Source organism: Ochotona princeps, chromosome 5 (genome assembly GCF_030435755.1).
Source record: "Ochotona princeps isolate mOchPri1 chromosome 5, mOchPri1.hap1, whole genome shotgun sequence".
NCBI classification, from domain to species: Eukaryota; Metazoa; Chordata; class Mammalia; order Lagomorpha; family Ochotonidae; genus Ochotona; species Ochotona princeps.
Genome location: NC_080836.1, coordinates 72,507,950 through 72,530,569, shown reverse-complemented (window position 1 = coordinate 72,530,569; position 22,620 = coordinate 72,507,950). Strand labels below are relative to the sequence as shown.

Sequence of the window (22,620 nt, the reverse complement as noted above, 5' to 3'; positions counted from 1 at the left end):
CTTCTGCCAGCTGATGCTGCAGTTAAGCCCAAACAACCCTCACCCACTCTAATTTTTGTTTGCACCAGTAGGGATAATCCGCCCAGTCTGGCTTTTCCCTGATCTAGTCCACATGAGGTGCACAGGTGTTGTAGCCCTGCTTAGTCTGGTCTGCCCCGATCCCAGCTCTAGCTCTCCAGTGGGTGTAGCTGTCCAGCAGGGGAACCTCCCCCGTATTCTCCCTGCTAACTCTGCCTGCTCCCTTTCTGGTTCTCACATGTGCTGGTTGGGCGCTGAGGCCCCATCTGGTACAGATAACCTCACCTTGGCATTCCGTATTGTGCACTAGTTTTTTGTTGTGACCGAATCTGCCAAACAACAGCTTAACTAAATCAAATCCCCACCCCAGGGCTGGTACTGTAATGCTAGCATCCCATGTTTGCTCCAGTTAGAGTCCAGGCTGCTTCACTCCCATCTGGCTCCCTGTTAGTGCAGCTGTGAAAAGCAGCATATGACGGCCCAAATCCTGAGGCTCCTGCACACATGGGAGATCTCGAAGAGGTTCCTGGCTCCTTGCTTTGAACCAGCCCAGGCCAGCTGTTAAGAACATTTAGGAGTGAACCTACAGATAGAATATTAATTCTTTTTTTTTTTGGAATATTAATTATCTCTCATTCTCTCTCTCTCTCTCTCAAGTTGTAATTCTGCCTTCCAAATAAATACAATTTATAAAAAATCTCACCCCATTTAAAAAGTTTTTAAAACATTGTAACTGAGATAGAGTTGACTGATTTAAAAAACACTGCTATTTAAAGTATATAATTAGGGGGCCTGGCAGCATGGCCTAGCAGCTAAAGTCCTCGTCTTGAACGCCCTGGGATCCCATATGGGTGCCAGTTCTAATCCCGGCAGCTCCACTTCCCATCCAGCTCCCTGCTTGTGGCCTGGGAAAGCAGTCGAGGACGGCCCAAAGCCTTGGACCCCTACACCCATGTGGGAGACCTGGAAGAGCTCCTGGTTGCTGACTTCAGATTGGCTCAGCTCTAGCTGTTATGGCCACTTATGGAGTGAATCATCGGACGGAAGATCTTCTTCTCTGTCTCTCCTCCTCTATATATATCTGACTTTGTAATAAAAATAAATAAATCTTTAAAAAAATAAAGTATATAATTAGGTATTTTTGACATGTATGTGTCCCCATGTAAACTGCCAACAGAATCAAGAAAGTGAGTATATTTCTCATTTCCAGTGGTTTTCTCACTTCTTTTGTAGCCCCTCCAGAATGCTCCATCTAGTAAGTTGTGAGCCTTTTTCAGACCGGCCCTGTGGGAGCAGGCACTGTTCCTAGCCCTCAGTGAGCTCAGAGCTCTGTTTTCTTCAATGGCTGTGAAAGTACCTTTCTCTGACCTCAGTTTCCCAAAGGTCCTATACGGCTGTCCTAAGTTCTCTGGAAGCTCTTACCAACCTGTACTATATCCTCCCTTGATGCTCACTTCCAGGTTTGCAGCAGGAAGCGACTCAGCAACTTGGGAAGCTGCTGGTTCCCACGGTGAGCATCTTCCCCGAGTCTGGCCTGCATACTCTCCAGAGGGGAAGTCGATGAGACCATGCAGTCCTGCTCATTTGTTGTTCATCTCTTAGCAATTGCTGATCTCATTTGACTATCCTAAGAACCACTTTCATATATTTTTGTCTGGCTTTTGTTGTTGTTTTAGGTTTATCTAATTAGTCATGTTAAAGAACCAAAATTTGTTGATCTGTTTTATATATATATATATATATATATATATATATATATATATATATTACATATTAAATATGTTTCTATATTATATTTACATATATTGTATGTTTATATATAAATATATGTATTTCTTGCCTTTGTTAGTTTCTTTTTTCCTTCTATTCATTAATTCCTTTTCCTCTTGGATAAACAACATTAAGTCCTCATTTTTCTGTGTAAGTAAATCTTACTGTGTAAGTAAATCTTTGGCTGCATGGTAAGGCTTGTTATGTATCATTTTCCTTACTCAATGCTAACAAAATCTATCAATGTTTCTAAATTCTATCATAGTTTATTTACCTATCATTTTTTAGAAATATTTTTAAATTTCTAAATGTATTTATTCTGTTTTCCTTTTTATCAGTAGATTTTAACTTAGTTGCATAGTTAATGGTTTCTGTCTTTTGCTGTTATCCCAGGCCATTAACAGGGAGCTGGATCAGAAGTGGAGCAGCCAGGACATGAACCAGTGCCCATATGGAATGTTACATGTTATACCAAAAGTCTGGCCATTGTTATTGCATTTAACAAAGAGTCTCAAAGGGAGATCAGGATCACTGAATCTAGTTGCTCAATGATACCATCAAAGGCTTAGAGCTTTATATCATTCTTCCATCCATTCTTCAGATTAGTTTCTTTCTTTCTGAGTTGTAAGGTTGTCCCCTTATCCTATTCATAAACAGTCATGTATGTGCCCAACAGAAAAAGGGGCCATCCCCTCTTATGTTCTCCTTTTTTTAAGAGTGGGGAAAAGTTTCCCTTTGTTTCAGTCACAGTCAGAACTGTATTACAAGCTCTTGTCACACAACAATAAAGGATAAGAAATGCCACCTACCCCTGGCCTTACAGAGTCAGGACTGGGCCAGGCCTAAGCCAAAGTATACCATTTTGGAAAAGAGAAAGTCAAGTTTGCAAGGAAACAAGAGGTGCCTGTAGTGTAAAATCATCTAAAAGACACAATTGAAAGACGAATGATTTAAAGGCAAAACAAATAAGCAAACAAGCCTCCAACCTTAAAAGTGCAGAATTAATTTGTGTTTTCCTGGATCCCTAGAGAGTTTACGTATGTAATGGAACCAAATCAGGGCTTAAGAGAGTGAAGGATGGGTGCAGGGTCATAGAAGACACAACCTCCTGCAAGAGTTCGAGGCATGCAGACTAGCCTTGAAGACAGAATCCAGAGTGTTCCTTTGGGATATATTTAAGGGTGATGAATGAAGCAGTCATTGCCCAACCACTACTTATGCATCCTGGAGCAGAGGGCCCTTGATTTTAGTTTTATTGAAATTAATTTTATTCTCCCAAATTAATGATCTTTATTGAGTTTTCAGATAATAAAATATTGCACACCATCCTATCAGCTAGATTCAGCTTTCCATCAAATTAAAGGACAGAAACCTTTTGCTTCCCTAGATAGACTTCTTGCACACTGCCATGAATACAAGATATTGCATAATATTGCAATTTCAAGCTAATTAATTCACCCAGGAAACCTCTGGAGCGATCCTTTCCCATTTCCACTATGCTCTAGAGAGAATACTCAAGGACTAAATATTTCCATAAAGGCAGTACATAGCTTTCTGTCTTTGCCTATAAATCACCTGCCACAGGATGAAGTAGTTTCCATGGTAAGTTGTGAGCATCAGAATGGCAAGTTATTATATTGGCTGTGTTCCCAAGATTCAGATTTCAAAAGGCTGTACACAAAAGTGGACAGGGAATTGAGGCTGGCACAAAAACAGCAGAGATGGACGCTGGGTTACCAAAGAGAAATGTGTGCTACACTCACCATGTGCTTTGCTATGGTGTTTAATACTTACACAAGCATCAAACTAAACCCTACTGGATTTGCACTATATTATCCTAATCTTTAAAATGAAGAAAAATGGAGAATGGAAAGGTTAAATAACCAACCCAAAGGCCCATTAATAGAAAGTGAGATTGCCCAGTTCTGACTCCATCATTCATATCTTTAATCATTACATTAAGAGACCAGATGGTACCCCAGGTCTACCTGGATTTCAATATTCTCAGTGTAATTCTTAACTTCAGTTATTTATTTCAGCTCGTTTTTTAGCAATTGGGAAAAACCCTTCTGCACCATTCATCAATAGTGTATACCCCCTTAATTCTAGAACTTTGATTCCTCAGAATGTAGTCTTCACACAGGTAGCATGCGTATCACTTGGGAATTTCTTAGGATTCCAAATCTTCAGTCTCCACCCCAGACCTCACTGTAGAAAAGTCTCTGGGTGTGGGCGCAACAACCTGTAGTTTCAAAGGCGCTCCAGGTGTTTCTGATGCACGAAAAATTGTGTTCTAGGGAGAGCAGATGGCTGCTGTTAAAGGTTCCTTTTTTTGTACAGAAGGTAGCGACAGCTTCCAGGTCAGAGGTGGCCGAGGTCCATGCCTGTGTCTGCTGCTAGGCTTGTTTTGTTTCACGTTGTCTTCCTCCGTTGAACTCTTCTGCTGAGAGATTATTGCTTCTCAGTGTCTCAGTCCTGTTGCTATGCTTGCTGCTAGGAACCCACAGACTGGTAGAAGCGAGAGAACTGCTTTTTCTTCTTTGGCCTCTGATTTCATACAGTATTCTGCTTTTCCCTCTTGTTCTCTTTATTTCTTTCCCCCACCCTTCCTTTTTCTAGATGTTTCCTGAGTATATTGTGCTCTGCCTAAGTCAGTATCCTAATCTACTCCTATTTCCTTTCCTCTCCTGTTCATTCTCACAGTAGGATGAGCTATTAATTACTCCTCAATAAAATATCATTTCAGCAGATGGATACAGGCTTATTGGCAGTCTTAAAAGAAAGGCACTCCCGTTTGAAAGAAATTCTTAAAATTGAATTGAAATAACTTCTTACAACCTCTTTCCTGAGAACACCACTCATTGGGTTTCTCACTGGAAATGCTTTGGAGACAGGATTCATATTTGGTCCGCACAGTTTCCGATTATTATGCATAGCTTAGCACCCACAACGCCCTCCCCAACTTTTAAAAACTGAGGTGAAATATACGTAATATGACATCGACCCTTGTAACCGTTTTTACATAAACAATTCAGGGCATTAAGTCCCTTTACAGTGTGGCGCAGTCATCATCACCACCATCTGTGCATTCTTTTCACCCAGGAGAGCTGAAACACAGTTCTCATTACACAAAAACCCTCAACCCACCTCTCCCTAAGCCGCCAGTAACCACCATTCTTTCTGTTTCTATGAATAGGTCTGTTCTAGGTACCTCATAGAAGTAAATCGTGTGGTATTTGTCTTTTTCTAATCAGATGTAAATATTGTTTCATTTGGCATTATATCCTGCATATTCACTCGTGCTGAAGTGGGTGTCAGCACTTCCTTGCTTGGAAGGCCAAATAATACTTAATTGTATGCGTATGTGTGCTTCCCCAGGAGGAAAGAAATCACACAATTATGGAGACATTTCGTTTATCCATTCTTCTATCACATAAACACTTGGTTTGCTTTTCCTTTTTTTTTTTTTTTTTTTTTGGCTGCTCTGAATGATGTTTCTATGAACATGGATGTGCAAATACCTAGTCAAGGGTTGTTGCCTACCTCTGTGAGTTAGCAGCAAATATTCACTTAAGTACTAGATAAATATAACAGCCTATACTTAGGATGGAGAAATGAGAAAATGTATCAGGCAGGGCCACAGAGTTTATCTTGAGCTCCTAAAAGAGGCTAGTCTAGTGGATTGCTCTATAGCCAACTTAACTTACAAGCATATTTAAGTTCCCTTGCTCTTGTCTGCCAGAATTCACTGGTGATCATCTGTATTTTGTCCATTAGACTCTGGCTCTCTCCTTTTCTCGCTGTTTCAGATTTGGTGCCTCTGGTTGTTGGATTTAGAAGCTGTGTTCTCCTTATTCTGCATTTTTCCATTCCATTCTTTAAAAAAAAACAAATTTGAAAATATATTGGTATTAAAAAAGGTCTGGCTTTGGTTATTTTATTTTAAAGACTTATTTTATTTTTATTGCAAAGACAGATATACAGAGAGGAGGAGAGAGAGGAAGATCTTCCGTCCAGTGATTCACTCCCCAAGTGACTGCAACAGCTGGTGCTGCACTGATCCGAAGCCAGGAGACAGGAATTTCCTCTGGGTCTCCCACATGGGTGCAGGGTCCCAAGGCTTTGGGCCGTCCTCAACTGCTTTCCCAGGCCACAAGCAGGGAGCTGGATGGGAAGTGGAGCAGCTGGGATTAGAACCAGCGCCCATATGGGATCATGGTGCCTTCAAGGCGAGGACTTTAGCCACTGGACCACCACGCTAGGCTTCTGATTTTTTAATTTTTGTTTTACAATCATGTTTTCAGAAAATGACCTCAGATTGGCCTATATAGTTTACAATTCACTAAATGCTTGAAGGGATCTATCTGTGTACCACTTGAGTGAAGGAAGATTCTGTCACCCTCCATCCTGTGGACCTCAGGTGAGGTCAGAAACACTGGGGCAGGAATTGTTGGGCTTGGCTGAGCAGATAAGGATTGCTGCACATGTCTGTTTTTCAAAAGCCATGTGACCCACCCACAAGACACAGGAAAAGAAGTCACGGGTAGAAAATAAAGACAAATACCTTCCAGATTTCCTGATAGCTTTGGTCTGCCCAAAGAACCAAATGATTATTAATCATGCAGAACCTCCCACAGGGAAGCTCTGGAGCTGGTGCAACGTGACTCAAGGAATGGAGGGGATTTCAGAACAGTAACACCCAAGAGCCTTGTGTGTGTGCTCAGTCTCCGACACCCAGGGCTGGGAGCCAACACTCTCTCTGCACTTCGTTATTGAGAGGCTTTGAAGCAGAACTTCAGCAGCTGACAGGTGCCCGGTGGAAAAGCTTTGAGATGCATGATAGTAGCTATGGTTTCTGCACCAGGTCTTGTGGAGGCAGCAGCTAGAAGTCATACACCTTTAGGAAGAACCACCAATCTGAAATGTGCTGGTCAACTACTTTAAGCCCTATGTGGGATAGGGAGTCACAGCCAGCCAACTAGAGAAACTCTATTCCTTCACTGAAATGTGTTTACTTTGGAGGGATTCCTCAGACCTTAATATTAACAATTTAAAAAGAAAGTTGACTATCTTTCTGCTGCCTGTAAATGAAGTATGCTCATCTTTGCTTTTGCACTCCTCACCTTCTTTTCTTAAGCCAGCATTTCTGAATGTCAGTTTTGTGCAGTACATCACCCTGGCCTCTTCAACAAAAAGATGATGATCCTTGTGTTAAGTAAACTGTTCATCTTTCCTTAACTTTCAGTACCAGACAAGTCTTTTTTACTTTACTACAATGATTAACCCTAACCCAGTTTTTCTAAAATAGGCAAGTGCTACAGAGTAATAATATAGTAATAATGGCTACATTTTTTTTGGAGTGCCTATTCCCTGTTGGGCATTTTATATAGATATCTGAAGTCTTCTCAATAATTCCCAGGAGAGAATAATTCTTCCCATTTTTCAGGTGAAGAAACTTAAGCTCATAGAAATTAAATAATTTGTCAAATAAAAAAAATTAATGAATCAAAACTCAAGAAGTTAACCAGGCTTCTTATGTTATATCATTAATTGAGAAAAGTTTATTCCAGAGTTTTAATTTCTTGGAAAGTACCTCTGCTTCTCATCAAGTAAAAAGTAATTTGGCATTCAAAAGCTAACTAATTGATGACAGCAAGGTTCCCACAACAGTTCTTCTCCAGAGTGTCAGTTGGTTTATACTGCCACCAACCTTTTAATAACATCATGTCTTAACCAGATATTTGTCCCTCAAATAGAAACCCTGTTTTTAGCATGCTATTTCTGAAAACAAACAAAGAACCTGTGTGGCCTAGCATCAAGATCATGAAAATTACCCATCAAGAATTTTATAAATGTCACTGTCATATGTTAAGAACAGCATTGGGGGGCCCAGTACCGTGGTCTAGCAGATAAAGTCCTCACCTTGAACACTCCGGGATCCCATATGGCCGCCGGTTCTAATCCCGACAGCTCCACTTCCCATCCAGCTCCCTGTTTGTGGCCTGGGAAAGCAGTTGAGGACGGCCCAAAGCTTTGGGACCCTGCACCCATGTGGGAGGCCCGGAAGAGGTTCCTGGTTCCTGGCTTTGGATCGGCACAGCACCAGCTGTTGCGGTGTCACTTGGGAAGTGAATCACTGGACGGAAGATCTTCCTCTCTGTCTCTCCTCCTCTCTGTATATCTGACTTTGTAATAAAAAATAAATAAATCTTAAAAAAAAAAAAAAAAAGAACAGCATTGGGATACTGTGGCCTCTATGGAGCCAAAATCTCATATGGGTGTTGGTTTGTGTCCCAGCTGCTCCACTTGTGGTCCAGCTCCCTGCTAATGGCCTGAGAAAGGCAGCAGGTCCTTGGGTCCCTGCACCCAAAGGGGAGACCCAGAAGAGGCCCCTGGCTTCCAGCTTTGTACTGGCCCACCTCTGGCTGGAAGAGCTCTCTCTGTCTCTCTGAAATTCTGACTTTCAAGTAAAATAAATAAATCTTTAAAAAAAAAAGAATGGCAAAGGTAGAATATTGTGCAGGTATAATAGCTCTGTGATGTGTTCTAAATGTCCTACCATTTGAGTGACAATTATGTTGATTTTTAGTCCTCTATGAGGAAGACTTGAGAATAAAAACCAACCTTACCTAACACACTTGTATTAACATTGTATTAACAGATCCATATTGTCTGAATATGCTTTATAAAATAGGAGTTAAGAGTTATTAATAGAATGGATGTATTATAAAGTTAATCATAATACTACATTGAACAATGCCACTATAACTTATATATACATACACAATGATGCTAAATAAACAGAACCTTAGTTAACTTGGCTCACATTTAGCTAAAGTGTAAGTTATATTTAAAGACCAAGTATGTCTGCTAAGCTTACCATTAGTGACATTTATTCTACAATGTCTAATGAATTTGGTAAATTTTAAAAATGCATATTGGCTAATGTCAAATTTCACAAATAATTGGATCTAGAATATTGAATTAGGATCTTCTAGTTCAGGAGAGAGCAAGCCATAGCCAGAAGGTCAAATCTGATCCACTACATGAACATAGCCACATCCATTCACTTACACATTGTCTATAGCGTATTTCATATTACAATAGCAGAGTTGCTTAGGTGTGACAGAAACTTTAGTGGCTTCCAAGGTGTTGGCCATGGATTTAGCCGTGTCTCCTCAATGTAAAGATGAGAAAATATTTCGAATCTTTCATTAATTTTTCCATAGGTCTCAAATTCCATGCTTTGCCTAAATGTACAAACACACATTAGCCAGAATCTACCATCTTTTCCTATGTGCCTTACTGCTTGTAAGTACCTTGTGGCATATGTTGTTGGCATTCTCTTTTTAACCTAACCACATGTTATTGGATATTTTCTTTTCATAGAAATTCTTTTTTTTTTTTTAAAGATTTTACTATTATTATTGGAAAGCCAGATATACAGAGAGGAGGAGAGACAGAGAGGAAGATCTTCCATCCAATGATTCACTCCCCAAGTGGCTGCAACGGCCAGTGCTGCACTGATCCGAAGCTGGGAACCAGAAACCTCTTCCGGGTCTCCCACGCAGGTACAGGGTCCCAAAGCTTTGGGCCATCCTTGACTGCTTTCCCAGGCCACAAGCAGGGAGCTGGATGGGAAATGGAGCTGCCGGGATTAGAACCGGCGGCCATATGGGATCCCGGAGTGTTCAAGGTGAGGACTTTATCTGCTAGGCCACGGTGCTGGGCCCATAGAAATTCTTTTATAGGAAAGAATTTATATATGTTAACCAGGCTAATTTTACAAAATAAAATTTTACTATACAAGTTTTTGAAAAAAAGCTAAGTATTAATTGTTGCTTTATGGTAAATAATCTCACTTGACTATTCATTAGTTAAAAAACTTTTTAATATAGAGTGAACAGATTTCATGTATTTTATGGACACAACTGTGTTTATAATTAAAATTTGCTTGAATAAATTTTGCACTTTGGAGGAAAAAGGCCAAATGTAGTTAAAATCACTAATTAAAATATACAGTGAAGGCAAAAATTTTAAAATAATTATCAAATATATTTAATTATAGGAGCCTACACTAGACTCAGCTATAAACAATGGCCTATCCTTCAGCCAGCCTATGCTTTAGAAAAGCTCAAGTTCTTGGGGAAGTATACACATAAAACAGAAAATTAGGAAAAGCAAGATCCCGAGTAATAATTGAATTATTTCTAAATTTTAGTATTGATTATCTAAAATTATTAATAGGTCATCAAAAGCTCCTTGATTCTACCTTCACTCAGGCAAATTTCTATTGTGCACTTCGTGGTAAAGAGAATTCTCTGCTTTTAACTAAAAATTTTAAATAGAGGGATGCCACCTAAATACAATAAAATATGTGGAATCTACACAGGATACATAGAACTTCTCAATAATATAATGCTAAATGAAGCATTTGTTATTTATATCGTTATTTTTCAGGGTTGTAATTTTATCCACAGTCTATATAAATCTGTGAAACAAAGAACATTATAGTGGTATTTTGGTTTTTTGAATGAAAATCAAATTCTTTTCCCCTTGATTCCTTTTACTTTTGCATGCTGTTCTCTCTACCCTTATCTCTTTAAAATAAAACATCTCTTAAAATAAAACATTTCCTTCTAAGAACCTTTATCATTTTCTTGTAAATTCTCGTTACTTTCTTATATTATTCCCAAAGAATATAAATCTAAAACTCAATCACATAAGTATTTGACAATTTAGAGGTTAAACATATTAGGCGATTCAGCAAATGTATCTAATGGTTCTTATTCACAAGGTGTTTTTCATCCTTGGGAAGGAGTGTAATTCTTTCTATGAGCAAAAAAACATCAAACAGCCTAAGACACTAATTTTTTTTTGCCTCATTTTAATAGTAAGAGCAGAAAGAAAATTTGAAAATCTCAAGCGCAAGGCTGAGGTTATGTTGCCTTTCATTTTACTGCAGTGGATACTGAATTGGTGAAGAAAAGGGTAATCAGGTTGAAAATCCTTATTTTGCTTCTGATGATCTATTCTCTGTTTCCTTGGAAACAGGGCTGGCAGCCGCAGAGTTGCTGGCATGATGTTTTCTTATTTTCTTCTCAAGCTTTGAAGCATCAAAGAAAAGGTGAGGTTCCATGATTGTAGCTGTAGAATTGACTTACTTTCAACTGAAAGGAAAACAAATATTTACTGAATGCCTGTTACATATAAGGCACTGGGAGGTATAACTAACCAAAGTTTACGAAAGAGCTTTAAATCAATTGAAAAGAATAAACGCTAGTTTCTGAGAGCCACATGTTATATATTTTTGGGGTGTTAAAAGCAAAAGAAAAGCTTATTTTAAAAAAGTATTTTAAAAAACTTACATTTTATAAGTCCTAAGAATATTAGTGAAATTACTTTTAGTAAACAACTAAATGCCTGTGCCAGGTGGTATGATTCCATCTTCCTGTGTATCAAATCTAGAGGGAATATATGGGTGGTGAGCAGACAGACCTTGCCTCTGTTAGTAAAACAAATAAACAAAAACTATATGACGCTGAAACAAACCTGAAAGGTTTTCTGAGAAACTGTCCTGTTAGTGAATTTACTAAATATTTCAGTTGATAGCCATTGTTAAATGTTTAAAATGTTCTCATTTATGAAAATTGCATTGTTTTAAAAGATTTAATTCATTTTAAAAAGTCACAAACTTCTAAAAATTAGCTAATAACTTCATCTGATATGTGGAAAAATTGAGGCCTGAAGAGAAGGAAACACTTGCCCAAATCACTCCTCGGTGGTAGAACTGAAAGTTCTAGAACCCAGCATTCCTGATCCAGCCTCAACTGCATCTTCATTGAGGTTTTAGTTTATAAATACAGTCATTTTACACAGTTCTTAGGAGCACATGTATTTTTTTTCTAAAAAGCTATGTGTTATTTTTTTTTTAAAGATTTTTTATTATTATTGGAAAGCCAGATATACAGAGAGGAGGAGAGACAGAGAGGAAGATCTTCTGTCCGATGTTTCACTCCCCAAGTGAGCCGCAACGGGCCGGTGTGCGCCGATCCAAAGCCGGGAACCAGGAACCTCCTCCGGGTCTCCCACGCGGGTGCAGTGTCCCAAAGCTTTGGGCCATCCTCTACTGCTTTCCCAGGCCACAAGCAGGGAGCTGGATGGGAAGTGGAGCTGCCGGGATTAGAACCGGCGCCCATATGGGATCCAGGAGCGTTCAAGGTGAGGACTTTAGCCGCTAGGCCACGCCGCCAGGCCCAAAAGCTATGTGTTATTAAAAGCAATAACACTATATGAACATGTCTGCAAATGATAGAACTGTCAAACTGACCTCACAGCAAATGAGGAATCTGGCTACAATTTATAGAAAGTGTCAGAAGCAAACAATATCTCAATGATCAAAAAAAGTTGGATACCAAATTGTGGTAGGTTTATCTTCTCAATTCTTCCAACTGCAGCCACTATTAACCCATTCACTAAACTCAATCAGTGAGCAATTCTGGAACCTCATCGTAACATTGTATCATTATTTTTTCTGGGATTTCTTTCCCCATTCACAGTGAAATGTATCCTTTATTGTGTTCCATCCTCCTTATTCCTATCTGTGTTGTAACACTTAACTATACTGTAGTGCAGTTATATTCTTGCCTATTAGTTCCTTGTTGCCAAATGATTATGTCTAGTCTCTGGTTTTGCTTTTGCCCCAATAAGAGAAAAGTAGGAAAGCAAGAGATCTGTGTTTACTTGGAAGACCAGAGAACTGGGGAGCAAGAGTTCAGAACATTGCAACTGGACCCTCACAACCGAATAGCTCTTATTGATTGCAATTTCATTTCCTGAAACAGTAAATCCCAGTTAGCTGTACTGTCTTTAATAAGCCTTTATTCTCACCTGTTGAACCTTATTCCTACATGGAGATTTTGATCATCAAATGAGTTTCCTCCCTTTAATCTCCATCTCAGTGTTTTATTCCTTTTCATGTTGCTGAAAAATATTTTGCTTTCTTATCCTCTTCACCTAAGATCCTTTCTCACTAGCTCCTCCATCCACTTGAATGTACTTTGGTGTTTCCAGTCTTCTTTCCTCTCATTACTCAAAAGAAATCACATTCTTGAACTGACTTTTTCTCTTTTGAGGTTTAAAGGTTGAACAAGGAGTGCTAAATAATATTGCCCAAAGAACTAGCTTAGGGGCCGGGACATTGGCTCACTGGCTAGTCCTTCACCCTCAAGTGCTGGCATCCGGTATCAGTGCCAGTTCATGTCTTGGCTGCTCCACTTCTCATGCAGTTCCCTGCTTATGGACTGAGAAGGCAGCAGAGGATGGCTCAAGTTCTTGGACACCTGTGCCCAGCGAGACCTGGAGGAAGCTGCTGGCTCTTGGCTTTGAATCAGCTCAGCTCCAGCAATTGTGGCTGGTTGGGGAGTGAACCAGCAGTTGGAAGATCTTTCTGTCTCTCCCTCCCTCTGTAAATCTGCCTTTCCAATAAAAATAAATCTAATCTGGACAATAAGTAGCTGGACTCTATGCTTGGTATATGTTTGCAAGGAAAGAATCTTGATTGAATTTGAACTGTAATACTGCATCAAGGTAGAGGAATCCACCGGGGGGGAGGGGCGTGGGGAGGGGTGGGGGGATTCCCAGAGCCTATGAAACTGTCACATAATGCATAATAATTTAAAAAAAATCTAAAAACAAACAAACAAACAAAAAGCTAGCATAAATGAACTTTTTCTCCTCACTGCTTTATCTACTCCCATGCTGAGTCATAGAAATTCTAGGTAATGTTCTGCTTTTGCTGTATCATTGAACTATAAATAAGAAGGAACATCTTGCCACAGAGAGAAATCACAGTAGTACTGTGGCTCGCCGTGATCATTGGGACATATCAAAAAATTAAAAATTAACATACCAAACCACATAATTTTGGGGCTGCTTCCAAATTTTCAGACTATCTGTAGAAACCCAGAATCAAATGAAAATGGGCCTAGCCACAAAAACCTTTTTGATCACCAAATCTACTTGCTACATTGCAGCTGCCATTTTTATATGACCTGTTTGACACGAATGGCCACTGTCTCTTCTGCTGTAATGAAATAACTGCTGATTCTCCCACTGACCTGACAACTTTTAGTTGGTCTCCTCATGCTTTTCACTGTGTTTCCTTAAATTGATGAACCTCAGGTTAGGGCATTGATTTCTGTCTAAAATCTCTTAATAGTATTGAATTCTAATCTTTAACTTTCACATGAATATTTCTGTTAAAGCTTTTTTTTTTTTAATTCTATACTCTTTTCCATGGTTCTGTGGTGAGGTTTTATAGTTCTCATTATCTGCTGAAAATACTCAACAAAAATCATATCTAAAATAGGAAGTATCTGTTCTGTGAAGCTAACCTTTTCTCTGGTTTCTCTCTTATTTCTATACATAGCACTACAGTGTTTCTGGGTAACAGGCTTGGACTGTGAAATCATTTCTGTTTTTCTGGTGTTCAATGATAGATACATTTATTTGGCAGCCCTCTTTATTCCTCCAGTTTATTTGTCCCTTTTTTCTAGGTTTTTTTTTTTAAAGTTTATTTATTTGCCTTGAAAGTCAGAGAGAGAGAGAGAGAGAGAGAGAGAGAGAGAGAGAGAGAAATCTTCCATTCCCTGGATCATTCCTCAAATGGCTGCAACTGCCAGAGTTAGAAGCCAGGAGCTTCCATCAGGTTTCCCGCCTGGGGGCAGGGACCCAAGGACCTGATTTCCCAGGCCAACATCAGAAATTGGATCAGAAGTGCAACAGCTGGAACATGAATTGATGCCCACCTGGGATGCCAGTGCTGCAAAGGAGGGGAGGATCACTCTGCTATGCCATTTTACCACCCCAGCCCGCTTTCCTATTTCCAATGCTACAGTCTCTGCATTGGCTATAATTTTTTGTGTGTGATTTATGATATTAGTTTGGAATTTAAGTTTTACATTTAAGTGCAAAGCAAAATGTGACTCCAGACTTTTAAAAGAAATTATTTAATTCATATCCTTTTTACTGTCCTTTTAGAGAAGCAGTCTATATAGGGTTTGGCCTAAAGATGAACACAGCTACACCTCTTCTCAGAGCACAGGAGACCAAGTCCCAGGTCAGATCCCAGTTCCAGCTTCCTGACAGTGTACACCCTGGGAAGCAGCAGTGACGGCACAAGCAATTGGGTCCCTGCCACCTAGAGACCTGTAATGAGTTTCTAGATCCTGGCTTTGACCTTGCTAAGCCCCACGTGTTGTAGGCATTTAGAAAATGAACCTGGACTATCCCATCACCACCCTCATTTATAAATAAAAAGTTTTAAGAAAACCAAAAAACATTAGACTTGGGATTTAAAAAATATTTTAAAAATATTTTTGCTTTAAAACTACCTCTATTCTCATTCACTAAAAAAAAAATTCATTTCAAGTTTATCATACTTATTTATTCATCTTACGATACAAAGAAAACAGTTACCAGATAATTGAATCAGCATTACTATTTATAACAAACCTAATAGGATTAAAATGTTTACAATTTTTGTCTTCAGAATGCATCTAAGAATATACAAAGTACTGTGTTTTGAAATTATTTGTGATTTTTAAAATTATCTTAAAAACTAATTCTTACATGGTACAATTCATTGCTTCAATTATTTTCAATTACAGGGTTTTAAATTATTTCAGCTTTCACTCGCCATTGCATTTTATGGTTCTTTGTCCACAGAGTATAAAGAAAAGAATCAATAGACAAGTACATTCCTACTCTGGCCTCCTTCACCTCATTCCCTCTGCCTCATTGTAACAATTCATTTATGCTTTCAGTTTAGCTCTATTACATAAAAATAGGAACATGTACATTATTCTGTGTCTTGGTTTTTTTTTTAACATTATTTCCTGAGCCTGTCCATATTAGTCGTTTGACCTGTTCCTCATTAATTAGACAAACACATGTATTTATTCTTCACTTTTCTTTATAATGGAGAGGAACATGAACTGTCTTTTGCATCCCTCTGCTTGGACTAGATTCATACTTCCCTGTGAGGCTGGATGGTTTCCCAGTGCCGTCCAGTCCAGCTAGACATTGATGCAAGATGGGTCTTCCTGAATAATTAGCCTTTAATACTTTCCATTTTATAAATGTTCTACGTATCTATTCCATTACATTCAATTTCTTTGTCTTTTTCTACTACAGTTCTAAACTTGCTTATCTTTCCAGTCCTATATACTCTAGCTGCATATTAAAAGTCTTTGATATGTGAGGCCTGGTTCAAAAAGATACCAAATCAAATGTGAGCATTTCTTCTTTCTTTCTTCTTTCTTTCTTTCTTTCTTTCTTTCTTTCTTTCTTTCTTTCTTTCTTTCTTTTTTAAAAGATTTATTTATTTTTATTGGAAAGGCAGATACACAGGAGAGACAGAGAAAAAGAACTTTCATCTGCTGGTTCACTCTAAGTAGCTACAATGGTCAGAGCTGAGCTGATCCAAATCCAGGAGCCAGGAGTTTCTTCTGGGTCTCCCACATGGGTGCAGGGTCCCAAGGCTTTGGGACATTCTCTACTGCTTTCCTAGGCCACAGGCAGGGAGCTAGATGGGAAGTGGAGCACTCGGGTTTAGAATCGGCATCCATATGGGATCCTGGCGGTTGCAAGGCGAGGACATTAGCCACTAGGCTACTCCACCAGGCCCATATGTGAGCATTTCTGCTCCACCCTTCTACCAGAGCAAGATTTTGTACTACATTGTCAGGGTGGCTAGCTGAATGGTAAGATCTGGAGTTGGGAATGGCCAGAGGCAGGGGATGCCCTGACTTGTTAACCTGAATTTCTTATAGCTCTTTTTTTTTTTCAGTCTTTAAAAATCCTTTTTAAATTTGAGTTAGCATGTTTCTTATAGCCAAGAGAAACCAGACTAGAGCTGAGGCACTGATGAGTCACCATAGGATTTCATGTTGTGAAGCAGAATGATTCGATTAATAACATTCAAGGGATGGGCAGAATTGCATGGGATGGAGTCAGGTCACCTGAGTAGGAAGAGGGTTTAGAACAATGAAAACAGTGTTTCTGGAAAATGCAGCAGAAAGATCAAGACTAAAATATATCAATTGGATTTTTCTTTTGAAAGAGTAATAGGAGACACAAAAAGATCTTCCATGTGCTGATTACTCCCCAGATGCCTGCAACAGCCAAAGCTGCATAGCCCAAGGCCAGAAGCCAGGAACTCCATCCAGGTCTCTTATATGGGTGGCATGGGCCCAAGGACTTGGGCCATCTTCCTCTTTGTAGGCTGATTAGCAGGGAGCTGTATTGGAAGTCCACTAGTGGGGGCTCAATCAGAAGTCAGAATTGCAGACAGTGGATTAACCCAGTTGTACCACAATGCAAGGCCCCAGCTGGACTTCTAACAGGTCAATGGTTACCTTTGCAAAAAAAAAAAAAAGTTGTATTACGTAGATGGAACAAAAAGAGCGATGTTGAGACAAAAAATGGAAAACACGACATGGGAGATAAGTATATATCACATCTGTGGGAACCCTAACTAGGATGAGAAGACAAGGGGGCACGTGATAGCTACAGGGAGAGCTTTGCTTCCTTTTCAATAAGTAAAACCTAAACCTATATCCATGAAGTGCATTGAAGAAGGGACAATAGAATGGGGAAGACTGATTTCCAGAAATGAATAAGGGGTGGGATGGCAACTAAAACCCAAAAACGAGTAGTTGCTTTTGATGTCCAACAAACTACACTAATAGTGCTTATTGTTTGTTAGGCATTCGTCCAAGAACTTTGGAAGAAATGGAGTTTGGAATGAGGAGCTGAAGCAATATGCACCTGAAAATCAAAATTATCTCTGTAAATATGGAGATATGGGTAGGTACTAATTTACAAGAGTGGTGAAGAGATTTTGAAACTTGAGAAGTGATGGTTTGAAGGAGTGGAAATTGACTAGAAACATGAAAAACTTTTTAAACAAGTGTTTCTCAAAAGTAATTCAGGTTTTTAAAATCATTTTCTCCCTAGTACTGGGACACATTAGTGTCAAAGTTCAGAGCTAGACTATACCAACATGTTGGTATAGTTGGAAGTTGGTGAGTGAGACAGACAGGAGTTTAAGGAATTTAACAAAGCTCTTAGAAAGTCCAGCGATAGTAGGATTAGGTCAGATACAAACAGAAGTGAATTCAGGATAGGGCAATAATGGCTAGGAGAAAAAGGTTAAGAATACAAAGATTACAAGCATAAAGAATCCATTGTCCCTATCCCACCTAAGTAGATAATCCAGGCAGGTTGCCAAAGATAATGAAAACCTGCCAACAAGTTAGCTGTCACCTTCGGTTCAGGGTTTTCTCACTGTAGCTGTGGCAGGACAGATGATCCTTGCTGCTCAATGTTGTCCACTGATTAGCGTAATTCATGTCACAGGTTTCCTGAGACCTGCAGATCCTTAGGCCCCATCTTAGAACTACTGAATCAGCCCGATATACATATATGATAAAAATATATATGTATTTTAACAGAGCCTCGTGACTTGTGTGCACAGTGAGGAGCATAGCTAAGGCAGTGTGCATTCACCCTTGATTTGTTGTAATATTGCTCACAGTATGCTAACAGACGAAAGGACAGACTTTTCTTGAGTTCTTGATTCAATGTGTCCCCCCTTTTATCTGTAGCTTAAATCCTGCCCCTGATGTCATCCTCCGAGTGCACTGGAGAGTGGACCCCACACTGCAGGTGTGCTCTCTGCAGGCTGAACTATGTAAAACCCTGTAGCATGTGATATCACACTGATTACTAACCATCTAGCTCACCAAAACGGGTTTTTCTGGATCCAGTCATGTTGGTGTAATTTTGCAAATTTAACACATTCTAGTCCTATCAATAGGATATAAAAGACAATAGTCTCAAGGGTACACGTCACCTTATGAAGCATTTCATCCATGACACATCTCAAATTACTCTCATCACTTAACAGTTACCCTGCTGATCAGCAGAATCCTTGCCCCCATCCCAGACCTGTCACTCATGTCCTGAATGCATGTGCCTACATGGAGAGCTTCTTTCCGGCACGTTCCCCCTATTTTCCTTCTCCAACATTCCATAACCAGCAGCCAGCTGTATTTGCTTAGACTTGTGATTGTTTCTGTGTGGTATAAAGAATATCTAGACTTCACCTCTCTTCCACGGTTTCTTATTCTGAATATTGGGGTGTTGCACAGATGAACTATAAGCTTCCTTTTAGTTTTAAAATCCATGTGTGTATCATAGCCAAATTTTCTCTCTCATACACACACAGCATGAGAGCGAGCGAGCGAGCCAGGAAATTAGTACAGGTGAAATCAAAATCAGTTACTGTCAAAACCATTCTAAGGAGAATTCTTCAGTGAGCTACACCTCACACACTCGTCTGCCATTGGGGCAGCATTAGAGAGCCGTGCCTGTCTTTCTCCTCTTAACACTCCTGTGATTATGCATGGCTTTCAGCTGCTGTTTACTCCTTTCTTTGTGTAAAACCGAACAGAAACTCTTCAAAATCAATCAAGCCGTTTGGGAATCGGCTGTGAAAACCTGAGCGAAACTGCCTCCCGGTTATGTGGTCCCAGCTTCCAAAAGGATGGTTTCTGACGAGCCAGGCAAATCAGCGCCAAACCCATCACTCAGGTACCTGTTGGGGGAGTCGGTGCCGACAGGCGTTCTGGGAACTTTTTTTTTTTTTTTTAAGACTAGGGAGGATTTTTGTGAGCCAAAATCAGCGCTCAAGCACTCAAAGAAGGAAGAAAGCCGTTTGTTCCCTACTCAAGCTAACTGGTCCACAGGGCTGGGAATGCGCTGTTGCTGTTGGGCGAACCCAAATTGCTAAGGCTAGAGGCGTTTCACGATTGAACGGGGGAGATTTTTAAACTGCTGCAGGGAGAGGTGTTTGCCATGTGACAGCTGATGGTCACAGGACCCTAGTTCCTTCTCCCCTGGCCCGGCCTCTCCCGGTCACTCACGGTGTCTGGGCTCCGGCTCGGTCCCTTCTCCATCCACCCCCGGCCGGCCCTTCTCCTCCTCCAGGGCTCCCCTCCCCTTCCGCCAGCCCCTTCCTCACCCTACACTCCCCCGCTTTTTTTCCCTAGACCCTCCAGCCCAGCCCAGCCCACTCCACTTTCTCGCTCTTTCTCTCATCCCGCAGATTGGCACTCCCCCTGTACAGGCCGCCTCCACCCTCCCTCTCCGGTAGGCTCCAAGGCCCCGGAGCGGCGGGCGGGCTGCGCGCAGGCGTACTGCGCGGCGGGCTCGCGGGAAGGCTGGCGACGCGCACGCGCGCCGTGGCTGAGGCTCGGCTCCGGCGCGGACGGCCGGGCGTTCTCGAGCTCGCTGGGTCTGGGCTCCCGGCCCCGCGGCGGCGGCGGCGGCAGCACCACCATGTTCCTTCACTCAGTCAACCTCTGGAACCTGGCGTTCTATGTGTTTATGGTCTTCCTGGCGACCGTGGGGCTGTGGGATGTCTTCTTCGGCTTTGAGGAGAACAAGTGCAGCATGAGCTACATGTTTGAGTACCCGGAGTATCAGGTAAGGTCCCGCCCTCCCCGGGGTTGCTCCGGGGACCTGGCTCCTCGCGCCCGGTCCTTCTGTGGGTTCCTAACCCTCCCGGTCGTGGTTCTTCGTACCCCTTGGACTTCGCTCCTGTATATTCGCTCTGCCCTGAAGACTCCGCCGACACCCCTCAGACTCCTCAGCTGCCTTTTGTGTGTTCTTTTACAATGGGGTGTTTGACAGATGACTTCCCGAGCGTCCTCCCCACCCTCGCCGTAGTTGCACCCTTGCCCCTGCGCCCCACTCGCCGGCTCCAGATCCTTAGACCAGCCCCGGAGAGACCACCTCTGCCCTTCTTCCCAGATCCGAACCCCGCACTCCTCGCCTTCCTGCTTTAACAGGTGCCCCTCCTTTGCTTCCCACGCTCCCGGAGATTCGGACGTCAGATGTCGCTTTTCCAGAAAGGAACCGAGCGTCTGCACAGTGTAGCCGCACAAGAATAAGGTCTTAGTTACTTCCCCTGGCCGTCGTAGAGGCTCCAGGTGAAACCTGACCTCATGAATAATTACACTGGAAACTATCCAGGTTGCCCTTCGTGCAGAGATGCTGCAGGCTCACCTGTGCTGTAGGTGTGGGTTCCTGCATGTGCGTGCCTACCTGTGTTTATACAGGTCGTGAGGCGGCCCGCCTCTTGCCAGTTGCATGCAGAATCTATTTCCCAGTGTTATTTTTGTTTTCTTACTGTGTGCTCAATGCGAAGGAGAACTGGACTTTCTCTCCTTGCCCCATCTCCTCATTTCTAGTTGAAAGTTCTCAATTATTTGCTTCGTTAGTTCTGCGTAGTGGAGTTTAGAATTTCATTCATGAGCAACTGTAAAAGGAGATGGTGACAAATTACATGACAGTTACATGACTGTCCATAGAATTTTTTCATGATTAATTTTCCTAATTGATAAGTGCATCTGTTAATCGTGAAATGTCTGCTAACATCCGTAAGACATATTTGCACTCAGCTGCGTACTGATAAAGTGCGTTTTTAGAAGACCGGAGCACATCCTTTTTTTCTTGTGGATAAGGATGTGATTTGGAATGGCTTCTTGTAGAAATCATTATGGAGGAAGTGGATTTGATTATGCTGCTATTATTTAGATCTTAAGACTTGTTACTGTTTGAATTGCCTGAAGGTATCCCTTCTCATGGGTAAAATTATGGACATTTTAGATTTCATTTGCTTTGAAATCCTTATTTTGACTTTGCATCAGTGATTGCAAGGGAGTGGAAACATTTGCTTTTGGATGTTATGGAGGGGGAATATTTTAGCGTGTTACTGTTATTTCTGTTCATTCCTGAGCCAACATGCTGCTACGTGTGTATTAGAAGCTATGTACTTAAGGACATGGGCTCCACTTTTTGTTCTGTTAAGCTGGAAACAGAGCTCTTATGATCTCCTATGTTTTAATAGGAAAATCCCAATAGATTCAAGTAGGTCACTTTGATTTTTGCAGCATTGAAGATTTTGATTAAAATAAAATCATTTTGGAACAGTACATTACTAATTCCCACTGATTTTTGGATTACCTAGTTATTGAAGCTATTTTAGTATTTGCAAGTAGTAAAAATTGCTTTCTGTGGTGTTGAGAACAAGCTATGCAATCCTTATAAAATTGATGGGAAATGGAAAATTGGTGTCGCTGATGCAGAACAGTCACTTTTGTTGTTCTTGTGGAGTAGTCTAGTTATTTTGGTTCAGATTGCCTTTTGGGGGTGGTTTCTGACCCTGTTAATATGCATATTTATAATTACAGCGTCAGGAGCTGTTGATCCACATTTTCAGCACATTTTTGTTGTTATAAAAAGCTGTGTTTCACTACAGTGTTTATGTTTGACTCTCAGCGCTTTAATTTGCACCCACGTTGTTTTGTTGAGCAAGTCCAATAAAAATCTGCCTAGAGAAGAGAGCAACTTTTAATAAAGCTAAATTTTCCTGTAAATAAAATCCTTCTGTTCAGACCAAATAGTTTTTATGAGTAAAAATGTTATAAGGATATTTTAGATATTGTTTCCTTTTTTTTTTTCATGATACAGATCCATACTCACAGGGTTTCCCCTCCTCACCATCGCCACCCCAAATCCCTCCCCTGCCCCCACTGTTTTTCCTCTATTATAATAGTATAGACCTCCAGAAACAGTCCCAAGTCCATCATTCTGCTGCTTAATTGTATCATGACATTGTAGGTATAGACAATGGTAGAGTCCAGCATCCTATTGTCATGATATATTTAACAGTTTCACTGGGAGTCTCTCTTTTACTCAGGA

General features: G+C 40.8%; 1 protein-coding gene across 2 annotated transcripts in view; it reads left to right on the top strand.

The window, feature by feature from the left end:
- Positions 1-10,592: 10,592 nt before the first annotated feature.
- Positions 10,593-22,620, top strand: part of PGAP1 (post-GPI attachment to proteins inositol deacylase 1) — a 75,142-nt gene continuing 63,114 nt past the window's right edge. Inside the window, exons 1-4 of one of the 2 annotated variants that reach the window (XM_058664777.1) lie at positions 10,593-10,915; positions 17,558-17,658; positions 19,307-19,446; positions 19,961-20,340. In XM_058664777.1, coding sequence (XP_058520760.1) covers positions 19,377-19,446; positions 19,961-20,340 — 450 coding nt within the window. In that variant the 5' untranslated portion in view covers positions 10,593-10,915; positions 17,558-17,658; positions 19,307-19,376. Of the gene's footprint in view, positions 10,916-17,557; positions 17,659-19,183; positions 19,447-19,960; positions 20,341-22,620 lie in introns of those variants that run through there. The other variant, XM_058664778.1, reaches the window with a different exon arrangement.